At 39.8% G+C, this 13,293-nt stretch overlaps 1 protein-coding gene across 6 annotated transcripts in view; it reads left to right on the top strand.

Annotated features, from left to right (window-relative positions):
- numb (NUMB endocytic adaptor protein) overlaps positions 1–13,293 on the top strand; it is a 167,286-nt gene that overhangs the window by 85,999 nt on the left and 67,994 nt on the right. For all 6 annotated transcript variants that reach the window (XM_043698378.1, XM_043698381.1, XM_043698377.1 and 3 more), the window contains exon 3: positions 2,542–2,616. In XM_043698378.1, the coding sequence (XP_043554313.1) occupies positions 2,542–2,616 (75 nt within the window). The remainder of the gene's footprint in view (positions 1–2,541; positions 2,617–13,293) is intronic.

Genomic DNA, 13,293 nt, shown 5'->3' with positions numbered 1-13,293 from the left:
AACAGTATGTTAGGAGCTTTGTCTTAGTCAATTCAACTCACTCCACGTGATATCAAGCCACGGTTGGAGACACTGGATATTGCAAAGGCTGCAGGCCATGACACAATTCCAGCAGTTCGTTATTACTGAAGGCTTGTGCTGCAGAACTTGCTGCTCCCCTAGTCGAGCTGTTCCAGTACAGTTACAACACTGGCATCTGCATGACAATGTGGAAAATTGTTCACATATGTCCTGTACATAAAAAGCAGGACAAATCCAACCTGGCCAACTACCACCCCGTCAGGTAACTTTGGTTATCAGTGAAGTGCTATCAAGCAGCAACTGCTCAACAATAACCGGCTCAGTGGTGCCCACTTTGGGGTTCTGCTGGAGTCATTCAGCTCCTGACCTTATTCCAGCCTTGGATCAAAATGGACAATAGATCTGAATTCCAAGATGAGGTGACAGTGACAGCACTTGACATGAAGGCTGCATTTGACCAAGTGTGGCATCAAGGAGCCCGAACAAAACTGGAATCAATAATGATCAGGCCCAGAGGATTTATCCACCTTAATGCACTTTAAGGCTGCAAACACCTCCTCTCTGGTAATATGTATGCAGTCCAAAACATTCTCACTTGTTTCCCTTAGTCATAACTTCGTTAAAACTAAGAGATTTATGGTCACTGGACCCAAAGTGCTGTCCAACTAACACTTGAGTCACTTGCTTGACCTTGTTTCCTAAGAGGAGGTCCAGTGTTGCATCCTCCTGAGTAGGGCCCTCTAAACATTGATTTAGGAAACTTTCTTGGACATATTTGACAAATCCCACCCATCCGGGCCTTTGACACTCAGGGAGGCCTGGCCCAGTCAATATATGGGAAATTAAAATCTCCAACCAACACTGTTCTGGTATTGCTACAGTATCTGCAATTTCTGTACACATCTGCCCCTCTAATACCCACTGGCTATTTGGGGGCCTATAATCCATTCCCAAACAAATGACCATTCACTTCTGTTTCTAAGTTCTAACCATATGGCCTTATTTGATGACCCCTTAAGAGTATCCCCTCTAAGTATGGTTGTTATGTCCTCCCTTATCAAAAGGGCATCTCCCCCTCCTCATTTACTTCTCCTTCTGTCACGCATGGAGCTTCTCTATCCTGGAACACTGAGCTGCCAGTCCTGCCCTTCTCTCAGCCATGTTTCTGTTATGGCTATAATATCCCAGTCCCCAGAGCCAATCCATGCTCTGAGTTTGTCTGCCTTACCAGTTAGGCCTCGTGCGTTGAAATAAATGCACTTTAAACCAGAAGTGTTTTCCCTCTTTTTACTGTATCCTGGCTGTCCTGAATAGTAAACTTGCTCTCAATGACTAGTATATTCTCCCTGACTTGATGGCCCCTCTATTATTTTGTCCCCACCCCTGCCAAAATAGTGTTACTTGGGAGGGTTTAAACTAACAAATTCCTTGCAAGAATATTTGTCCCCTTCTGGATAAAGTGCCAAGCTGTCCTGCAGGTCACCTCTACCCCAGAAGAGATCCGAATAATCCAAGAACTGAAAACTCTGCCCTCCACATCAGCCACTCAGTCACACATTTATCTGGTCTATCTTTCTATTTCTATCCTCGCTGGTGAATGCATTGGGAGTAATCTGGAGATCACTACCCTTAGGTCCTACTTTTTAGCTTCTTTCCTAACTCCCAGTATTGTACTAACTTCTCAGGACCCCATCCCTTTGCCTACCTATGTCATTTGTACCAACTTGCATAATGACTTCTGGCTGTTAACCTTTCCCCTTCAGAATGTTCTGCAACCCTTTGGAGACATCTTTAACCCTCCCACCCAGCAGCCAGCACACCGTTCTGGTGTCTCTTCAGTAGCCACAGAACCTCCTGGTCTGACCCTCTCACAATTGTGTCTCCTATCAGTATCACTTTGTCTTATTGCACCCTTTCCCTCTGAGTCTCAGAGCTGGTCACAGTGCCACTGGCCTGACTGCTGCTGTTAGCCCCTGAAAGGTCATTCCCCACAACAGTATTCAGAGCGGTATACTTGTTATTGAGGGGAATGGCCACACGAAAAACCTGCACTGGCCAAGACTAAAAAAGAACTTTGTGTTTTTGTGACAGTAAGTTCATTTTATGCATGATTTATATCAGTGGTATTCCTTTCTCTCCTCCCCTACCCTTCAAATCAATTTTAATAGGCATAGACTTCCAACGCTTGCATCCAACCTCCAAAAACTTGCCAAAGTTTTTATTGACTTTTGAACCATTACCATTTAATCCAACCCATCTGAAACTCTCACCTACAATTTCATTGCAAGTCTGGAGCATGCATATTTCTAAATCAGACCTGCAATGAAGGTCGAGTTTGCAGCTGGCTAATGTACAGATGGGGAATAATGTTGGATTCATTTGTAGCATATAGTAAAGTATACTCCTTCAATGAAGCAAGCAAGGAGCCCATGGTGATTTTATCTGAAACTAAATTTGCTGAAATCTGGTAGCGTATGTCACAGGCTGATCCAAACTTTGACCTTTATTTTCTTTTTCCAGTATTTAGGCCACGTGGAGGTAGATGAATCTCGAGGGATGCACATCTGTGAGGAAGCTGTAAAGAGACTGAAATCTGTATGTATATACTTTTTTTTAAAAAACACAGTTCTTTAAAAATACTTACTGAATCTTCACATATCACTAAATCTGCAAATACTGACAATATGTTGCTTAATCTAAAACAAGGAACAAGCTGAAGTGCAAACTCCAAATTCTATGAGATGGAGGGGGTATCTAATCAAGACAACAGGGAATCAAAGTTTGACAGGAATATTTATAATAAAATAATAGGTGATCTTTTAATGAAGAAATGTTTCAGGTACAGACTAGATGCATTCCAACAAGGTAAGGCAACCAAATTCTGGGCTCCTTTGATGAGCAAGACAGAGAACATGATGAAAAAGAAGGTGATATCAGGTAAAGTCTTCAGATGAGAACCAGGCCAAACACAAGTTAACTAGGGCAATGAAGAGGGTAGTATGACTGGCAAAGGCTGGATCTGGGAATCGAATGGCAGTTGCCATGAAAGGGAACTCCAAAATCTTCTTCCAGCATATAAACAATGTGGGTTTTAATTAGCCTGGTGAAACTATTAGATGCAAAGAAGATGAGATTTATCTTGAGTCACAAGATGAAGCTAGATGAGTAATGAGCACTTCATTGCACATGCTAACAAAGTGTTTGTAGAGGGGCAGATGGTAAGAGCCAATGGTTGGGGTGAGATTTGATTGACAGGATGTTCTGGGAAGGCTGCAAAATGTCAAATGGATAAATGTGTCTGGATGGTTTATATCCCAATCACTAAGGGAAGTGTCTGCAGGGCTTCCAATCTTGCAATCTTCCTCAGATGTAGGGCAATGAGTGGAGAGTGGCAAATACAACTTGCTGCAGAATAGATATGAGGACATTCCTAGTAAATACAGGCCAAATACAGTTGTGGATAATTTTGGAAGCTTAGATTCTGGGGAAAAGACTCAGAACTGTTCAAGTGCCTGGTAATTTAGTTAAGGAAAAGCAGCATGATTTTGTATAAAGGAGATCATACCTGACGAATGCAGTTGCATTTTTTGATGAAGAGAGTACAGCAAATGTGGTCGGGACTTTAAGAAAACGTTGACAAAAACATCGCATAAAAGGCTGGCAAGTATAATTGTGATTCATGGACGAGCAGGATCAGTGATAGATTTGAGTTTTAACAAAAAAAATGGACATTAGGACTGCAATACAGTGTGGTCTTAGAGAGTGGGCAGATAGGTGGCAAATGGAATTTATACAGAGCAACATGAGCTGTACAGGTACAGAGAGACAATACAGTCTTTATAGCACAGTCCTAAAAATTGATTAGGAACCAAAGAGCTATGTTACATGTTTATCATCTTTGGATGTGGCAAGACATACCAAGAAAGTGGTTAGCAAAGCATATGGGACCTGAGCTTTATAACTAAAGTGATTGAGTATAAAAACAAGGAAGTTCCATAAACCACCTGTGCTGAAACTTCAGAGAATTCTGAAGATTGTGAGACTTATAGAATACAGGAAAAGAGAACAAAGAAACTAATGTGGGAAGGGGAGACTAGAATATGTATGCAATCAAGGCAAAGAATTTTAATAACAGACTGCAGGAACTTCTACAGCTACGTAAAAAGGAAGGATATTGCTAAATCAAATGTGGGTACATTATTCGCACAAGATAATTTGAAATGGGGAATAAAGAAATGGCAGAGTAGCTGAATGATTACTTTTTGCTGGTTTCCATTTGGAAGTTACCAGGAATCTCCCAGAATTAGAGATCCAATTGAAGGAAATTAGCATGAGGAAGAAGATTGTGCTAGACAAACTAATGGGGCTGAAGATCAATAAATCCCCAGGACCTGATGGTCTACATCCTAGAGTGCTGTAGGAGGTAGATATCATGATGATCACTAAATTGGTGATTTATCTTCTAAAGTTATGTATAGATGGACTCTCAAATGCTTCCTATGGATTAGCAGTATTACCCCACCTTATAAGAACAGACCGAGAAATAAAGTAGGAAACTATAGGCCTGTTAACCTGACAACAGGAGGAGTAAAAGTGCTTGAGTCTATTATAAAGGAAAGGATAAATAGACATCTCGATGACAATAATGATCCGATAGCAATATGGCATAGTCAGCATGGATTGGTGAATGGGAAATCATGTTTGGCAAACTTTATTGGAGTTTTTTGAAGATGTTATGAGCGCAACTGATAAAGCAGAACCAATGGAAATAATATTCTTAGATTTTCATAAAGTTTTTTATAAAGTCCCCCACAGGAGGTTGATTAGAAGGATTAAAGCACATGAGAAAGGACGCAATGTATTGACATGCATTATTGATTGGCTAACAGGAGAAAACATTAGGAATAAAATGAGTCATTCTGAGCAATGGGGTCCTGCAAGAATCGGTACTTGGGGTCCCTGCTGTGTACAATATATGTCAATGATTTGAAGGTAGGGAACCAGATGTAATATTGCCACATTTGCAGATAATACAAAGCTAATTGGAAATATATGTTCTGAGGAAAATATAAAGCTGCTTCAGCAGGGTTTAGACAGGCTTAGCGATTAGGCAAGAACGGCGCAGATGGAATATAATGTGGAAAAATGTGTGTTATCCACATTGGTAGGAGAAGCAGTTGCACAGAGTATTTCTTAAATGTTAAGAGGTTGGAAAGTGTAGATGTATAAAGGGATTTGTGTGTCCTTGTTAAGTCACTGAAGGCTAACATATGGGTGCAGCAAGCTAATAGGAGGGATAAAGGAACATTAGATTTATTGGAAGAAGATTTGAGCACAGAAGTAATGAAGTTTTGCTTCAGTTGTTAGACGGCACTTGGAGTACTGTGTACAGTTGTATTCTCCTTATTTCAGGAAGGATATTATTGCTATAGAATGAATGCAGGGAAGGTTCACCAGATTTGTTCCTTGAATGGAGGATTGGGCAAACTGGGCCTGTACTCTCTAACACTTCAAAAAATGAGAAGTGATCACATTGAAACTTGCAAAATACTTAGAGATAGATGAGGTTGATACAGGTAAAATCTTTCCCCTGGTTAGGGAGTCTAGAAACTAGAAGGGCCAATATAAAAGTAAGGGATATACCATTTGGATCTGAGACAAGGGGTTTATTATTTACTCAGAGAACATAGAATGTTACAATGCAGTACAGGCCCTTTGGCCTTCGATGTTGCGCCGACCTGTGAAAATAATCCGATGCCCATCTAGCCTACACCATTTCATTATTATCCATATGTATGTCCAATGCCCATTTAAATGCCCTTAACGTCGGCAAGTCTACTACCTGTAGCAGGAAGGCAGTTCCACCCCTACTACTCTGAGTAAAGAAACTACCCCGATATTTGTCTGAAATCTATCACCCCTCAATTTAAAGCAATGCCCCCTCATGTTACCCTTCACCGTCCAAGGTAAAAGGCTCTCACTGTCCACCTTATCTAATCCTCTGATTATCTTATATGTCTCAATTACCTCTCAACCTTCATCTATCCAACAAAAACAGCCTCAGCCTTTCCTCGTAAGACCGACCTTCCATACCTGGTTTTGGAGATGCTGGTGTTGGACTGGGGTGGACAAAGTTAAAAATCAGACAACACCAGGTTATAGTCCAACAGGTTTATTTGGAAGCACTAGCTTTCAGAACGCTGCTCCTTCATCGGGTGGTTGTGGAGCATAAGATTATAAGACACAGAATTTATAGCAAAAGTCTCCAGTGCGATGCAACTGAAATTATATACTGAAAAAGACCTGGATTGATTGTTGAGTCTCTCATCTTTTAGAATAAGCATGTTCTTTCATGGTCATTTTAAAAGATGAGAGACTTAACAATCAATCCAGACCTTTTTCAGTATATAATTTCAGTTGCATTGCACTGGAAACTTTTGCTATAAATTCTGTGTCTTACAATCTTATTCTCCACAACCACCCGATGAAGAGCAGCACTCCGAAAGCTAGTGCTTCCAAATAAACCTGTTGGACTATAACCTGGTGTTCTCTGATCTTTAACTTCATGCCAGGCAACATCCTAGTAAATCTCCTCTGGCCCCATTCCAAAGCTTCCACATGCTTCCCATAATGCAGTGACGAGAATTATAGGCAGTACTCCAGGTGTGGCCTTACCAGAGTCTTGTACAGCTGAAGCATGACCTCGTGGTTCCGAAACTCAATCCCCCTACCAATAAGCGTCATGCACCATATGCCTTCTTAACAACCCTATCAACCTGGTTGGCAACTTTCAGGGATTTATACACCTGGACGCAGAGATCTCTCTGTTTATCTACACTGTCAGGATTTCTACCATTAGCCCAGTATTCTGCATTCCTGTTACTATTTCCGAAGTGAACTACCTCACACGTTTCTGCATTAAACTCCATTTGTCACTTCTCAGCCCAGCTCTGCATGTTATCTATGTCCCTCTGTAACCCACAACAACCTTCAGCACTATCCTCAACTCTATCTACCTTAGTGCCATCTGCAAATTTACTAACCCAACCTTCTACACCAACATCCAGATTATTTATAAAAATAACAAACAGCAGTGGCCCCAAAACAAATCCTTGCAGCGCACCATCGGTAACTGAGCTCCAGGATGAACATTTCCCACCACCCTCTGTCTTCTTTCAGCTAGCCAATTTCTGATCGAAACTGCTAAATCACCTTCAGTTCCAAAACTCTGTATTTTGTGTAATAGAGGGTTGTGTACCTCTGAAATTCTCTACCATGGAGGGTTATGGAAGCTCAATCTTTGAGCAAAAGATAGAGACTTGTAATCAAAAATCTATCAGTGATGTACAGGATTATCAGGATGGAGTGAATAAAAGATATCGAAGTGTTTGACCAGCCATGATCCTACTGAATGGTGGGCAGACTCGACAGGTTGAATGTCCTACTCTTATTTCTATAATGGAAGCTTTCGTTACACAGCAACTCAAGTGTTACATTCTTCCTCAAGTATGGATGTGAGCGTCCCTGAGAGGGTTTCAGAGGAGATTTACCAGATTGGTTCCAGGGATTGGGAAGCTTAACTTTAAGGCTAGATCAGTACATTTGAGAATGTTCTCTTTGGAGCAGAGGAGATTGAGGGAAGATTTGATTGGGTGTATAAAATTATGTCAGGTTTAGATCAGGAGAACAAAGGAAATTTGTTCTCATTAGCTAATGATTGAAGGAGTAAGATTCATAGTTATGGGGGCATGTATAACTAGTGCTGCAGGATGCTGGGACGAACTGGAATGGGCTGGAATTTCATGTATGTGAGGATAATAGATAGGGAGACGGCCAATGGTTTTGAAAATTAAATTTTTCTTAGTTTCTACTGCATGGTTAAATATTTAATATTACGTGTTGTGTGTGTTATATCATGGGTCTGCTTTGTATTTTTTTTGTTTCTTCTAACTTCTTTTGTTTTAGACAAGGTATTCCTGATTTTAATGGGACTGGACATTTCCAAAAAGTCAGTTGCCCCTTTGGCATTAGTTTCCAAGCTCTAAGTTTAAAACATGATTGGTTAAGATCTAACAGCATATTCTGGTTACCTCCAGCCAGATACAAACTTTGTCAAGACCCAAGATTAGTGTTAAATAGATCACATTGTGACACGAGGTTTGAAGACACCACTGACTTGTAAAGTGGCTGGTGCTTTGTCCTCAGTGTTAATTCGAATCTAGGTAGTGATTTTTTTTTACTGGGCAAAATATGATGTGAAATTGTATTTACATGGAAAACATGATGTGTTATGTATACGGCAGAGTAGACGAACATTGAATTACAATGATATATCAAGCATCCTTTCTTCTGTTTGAAGTTATGAATGCTATCAATTCATAAATGCTGCCCAAATATTTTGGAACCGTTTGGAAACCAAACATCTCAGTATAACACACTTTCAAACTTTGAAAAGGTTTTTTTCATAAATAATAATGGTAATTTTCTCCTTTCCTTGGGGTAGGTCATTATTAAGCTCAGTTAATACATCATGAGTCACAAGGCTGAAGTCAGCATTTCGGCTACAACAGAATATCAAACAATAGTTGTTTAGAAGCAAAACAGAGCGTTGTATCTTTTTTTTATTGTTATCAACTTGAGCTTTCACAATGGAACACATGGGTGTGATATGAGTGGTGTTGTGCTGTAAAATGGAACACGTGGGTGTTATGAGTGGTTTCGTGTGTACAGTGGAATGTATGGATGTTATATGAGTGATGTTGTGCTGTGCAATGGTTGATTTGGAGAATGTGGAGTTTTTGTTAGCACATACACTTTGTTAATTTGGTTATACCTTGGGAAGGCATTTCTGAACCTACTTTCAAACCGATCTGCAGATGACCTGAACAAAGGAGTAGAGTGTTGCATTTGGAGGTGCCACCTCATAGGAAGGTATAGCGAGTCATGTGGATAGAAACTAGAAATTACCAAGGGATGAATGGGCTAAGCAAGCAAGCAGGCATATGGAATATTGAGTTTAATGTTGATCCTTAACACAAGGGGCCATGAATGAAAAACAGAAAAAAATTATGCTTCATTTGTTGAGAGCTTTACCAGAAACCATCGAGAATATAGTGTTCAGTTTTGGGGCACCACACCTCAAAAAGGATGTACCTTCCTTGGGAGGGTCCAGATTTGAAGTATACTAGCAGATGTGCGCACAATCTCATTCTACAGATACCCAACCATGTCTTGAATAAGTGACTAGCTGGTGCAATGTGGATAATGGACCCTCAGCAACCTAAACCTATTGATGGTTTTGTCTCCGACTTCTGGGTTCACGTATGTTACACTAAAGGGAAAGGAGAATTTGAATGAATGATATGGTGACTGCCTAAACCAAATGAACAAGTCTTACAGATCAATGATGGCGAAGAATACAATAGATCCACTTCATGACCCAGTTCCTCAGCGAGCCACTCTCATTGCCAACCCATTTAGTTTTGAAAAAAATCCTATGTGCACTTTAACATTGACACAGATTATGCAAAGCAACATGGGCAGGTTAGTGATTGGAAAAGAGCGGGACAGGTGGAATGGAATGTGGAGAACTGTGCACTTTGGTAGGAAAAATTAAAATGTACAATATTATTTAAATGTAAAGTAACTGGGTACACAAATCACATAGGGCTAACTTACAAGGAGAACAAGCATATGGAAATGCATATGTTATGTTAGCATTTATTTGAGGAAATTTGAGTAGTAAAAACATTTACTATAATTGTGCAGGGCCTTTGTGAGACCATACCTGGAGTACTGTGAATAGTTGTAGTTGTCTTACCGATGAAAGTATAAGCCTGCCTTGGAGAGAGTCAAGTGAAGGTTCATTAGATTGTCTTTTGGAACAAAAGGATTGACCTTTTAGGAGGAGTTGAATATAATAGGCCGTATTTTCTAGACCAGGGTTGAGACAATTGAGAGTGATCTAATTAAAGTACATAAAATGATAAAGGGACTTGACAAGGCAGATGTTGAGAGGCTGTTTCCCTTGAATGATAAACCTGACAGGTTGGGGTCAGTCTAGAACCGAAATGAGGCAAGATTTTCTTTTTGTTGAAGGTTGTATTAGGTGAATTCTCTACGCTGGAGGGAAATGGCTAGTTGTTAAATAGTCAAGTTAGAGAGCAAAAGGTTTTTGATTATTAAATGGGGAAAATTGTAGTTAATATTCAAGCTCAGTCATGATTGGACTGAACAGTGATGTTAACTCAATTTTCCTATACCTTACAATTATTTCTTGAAGTTTATATGCATGTAAAGCATTGAATTGGATTGCACATTGCATAGTACAGACTCAAAAGTTGAATAAATGCAGCAGATATTCAAACCCAGGCAAGCTGAAATGTCCAGTGTAAATTCAGGAGTTTTATATGTTCTCACAAAAGCTGTTTGAGAAACTTGGCAACAACGTTTATTTTGTTGGTTTTATGAAACAGATGAAGTGGGCGGCATGGTGGCACAGTGGTTAGCGCTGCTGCCTCACAGCGCCAGAGACCTGGGTTCAATTCCCGTCTCAGGCAATTGTCTGTGTGGAGTTTGCACATTCTCCCCGTGTCTGCGTGGGTTTCCTCCGGATGCTCCAGTTTCCTCCCACAGTCCAAAAATGTGTAGGTTAGGTGAATTGGCCATGCTAAATTGCCCATAGTGTTAGGTGAAGGGGTAAATGTAGGGGAATGGGTTTGGGTGGGTTGCTCTTCTGAGGGTCGGTGTGGACTTATTGGGCCGAAGGGCCTGTTTCCACACTGTAAGTAATCTAATCTAATCTAAAAAAAATCCCATGGTTTATGCCAGTGTGGAAAATCTATTGCTTCCTAGGTGTATTTTTTGTTGATGCATCAGTGCATCAAACCTTTCATTAGATGCGATGTAACTATTCATTGCAACTTTTTATATATTCCACGATTGAGCTAATTTTTTTTCATTGTCTTAAAGCCAAATGGCTAGGTATTCTATTTTATTTTGCTGTATTTTGTCATTACAATGAACAGAAACGCTTGTAGGATCTCAAACAAGAATTATAATTTCAAACTAATTTGAACAAACCTAAAATTTATAACAATTTAAATATCCATTTTCTGTGTTAAGATACAATAATTGCCATGTGTACATTAGCAGGGTGATTTACTTTAAGGTATTGTGAAAAATCATCTCAAAATGAGTACATCACTGACTTTGAACTTAAAGTCATGTACAGTTAGGGTTTGAAAATGAATTAAAGATTCTCTCCGCTTTCAATGGCTAACTGTTCCACTTACTCTGAAATATTTTTCCAGTAAAAGGGAATTCTAGGTTTATTCTCTGCACCGATTTCAAGGACCTGATGCACTATATTTTACCTCTGGGTTGGAGGAGGCGGCAAAAGTCTATTGGAGCTCCAACCCAGTATTATCCAGTGACACTGGGAATGTCTATATAAGTAATGGTGACCCTTGTTTTTGCTTATTCCTCTGTATGTTGTGAAGTATATCAAAGACCACTTTCCGTTGCTGGATGGAAAATCTCCTTACAACTGATGGGAAATTACTGTAAATTTGTGTAAATTCACTTTCAAGCAAGTTAGAGAAGTTAACTATTCAACTTCAACATAATGTGAGCATATGTCTGAAAATTGATTAAAAAGTAATGTAATTCTGTTTCTAAAGCTTTTTCCACTTTAAGAAACAGAGCTGTTTTCCAGCATTTTATGGTTGATCAGAAAGTAATCATTTGAAATTTGGCTTTTAACTTAGAGCCATTGTATTTCACTAGAATAGGTCATGAAAACAGCGCTTATGAGAGCTACATACAGGTAAAGTCAGAAAGATCTACAGCTCAGAAAAAGTTTCGTCAGCCTATCCAATCTACATTGGTCAATATTAACTATCTTGCTATGGTATTTTCCAGCACTTGACTTATGCCCTTGGCATTGCAAGTGTGCATTAAATACTTCATATATGTTGTGAGGGTTTCTGTCCCTCCCACCCATTTGCCACCTTAACCAGTTTATCCACCTGCCCTGATACCTTAAGGAACCTGTGGACATGCACACCAAAATCCCTCTGGTTCTCTACACTTCATAGGCTCCTACCATTTGTCATGTATTCTCCTGCTCAAGTACATCATTTGACATTTACTAGGTTTTAATTCTATTTGGTTGCTGATCATCCTCTTGTAATCTAAGGCTATCTTCCTTACTATTTACCACCCCATCGATTTTTATATCATCTGCAAATGTACTAATTAAACCTCCTATATTCAATTGCTTCCAATAGTTTCCCCACCACTGAGGATAGACTGACTGTAGTTAGAGTGACTGTACTGTAGTTTCCTGTGTAATTCCTACATAACATTGTCACTCCTCCATGCCACACTCAAAGAACCATGGATGCCCTCAGGGTCAATTGATCATTTCTAATAAACATCTGAGCTTGAATGGGGGACATTTTGAACAGTACAGGAACAGTAGGGGCAAAGAGTTAGTGTGAAATTTAAAATAAACAATGGGTCTTGGATTTAAATTCACTACAGACTGATAGAATGTGAACTCTGTATCAGACGTAGGAGCAGAAGTAGGCCATTCAGTGCATTGAGGCAGAAGTGGGTACTGTAGATGCTGGAGATTAGAGTGGTTAAAATCAACTAGGCCCTTCCTGATGAAGGGCTTTTGCCCGAAACGTCAATTTTCCTGCTTCTCGGATGCTGCCTGACCTGCTGTGCTTTTTCAGCACCACTCTAATCATCATTGAGCTCATCGGGTCTGCTGTGCCATTCATGAGATCATTTGATTTGATAATCCTCAACTCCACATTCCTAAATGCTTACTATGGGCATGCGTGAACTGAAGTGGCTTTGTTTCAGTCCAGTTTGAAATGGCTATAGGTCGATAGCATCAAACTGACTGATTCAATGCTCCTGGTTGTTAAATGGCATGACTGATTCGAAAAATGAGAATAAATGTCTAACTGGTACTGCAGACTGCAAAAAGCATAAGGAAGTTTGCCATTGCATTCTCCAGAGCAATTAAGGATGGTCAATAAATGCTAGCTGAACTAGCATGCTTCCATCCTGTGAACAGATAAATAAGAAAGCAAATACTTAATTAAGTTGTAAAGTTTCAAAACAGGGTCCAGATAGTTCTGCTCTGCATCTCGCTCTCGTCCTGTTTTTAAAGTAGGGTGTTTAATGTAAGCATTTAATTCCTGAACATTAACATCACACATCCTTGATGAGCATAAACATTTTTCAAAAGGGAAG

Source organism: Chiloscyllium plagiosum, chromosome 10 (assembly GCF_004010195.1).
Source record: "Chiloscyllium plagiosum isolate BGI_BamShark_2017 chromosome 10, ASM401019v2, whole genome shotgun sequence".
Classification (NCBI taxonomy): Eukaryota; Metazoa; Chordata; class Chondrichthyes; order Orectolobiformes; family Hemiscylliidae; genus Chiloscyllium; species Chiloscyllium plagiosum.
This window is presented reverse-complemented; position numbering and strand designations above follow the sequence as displayed.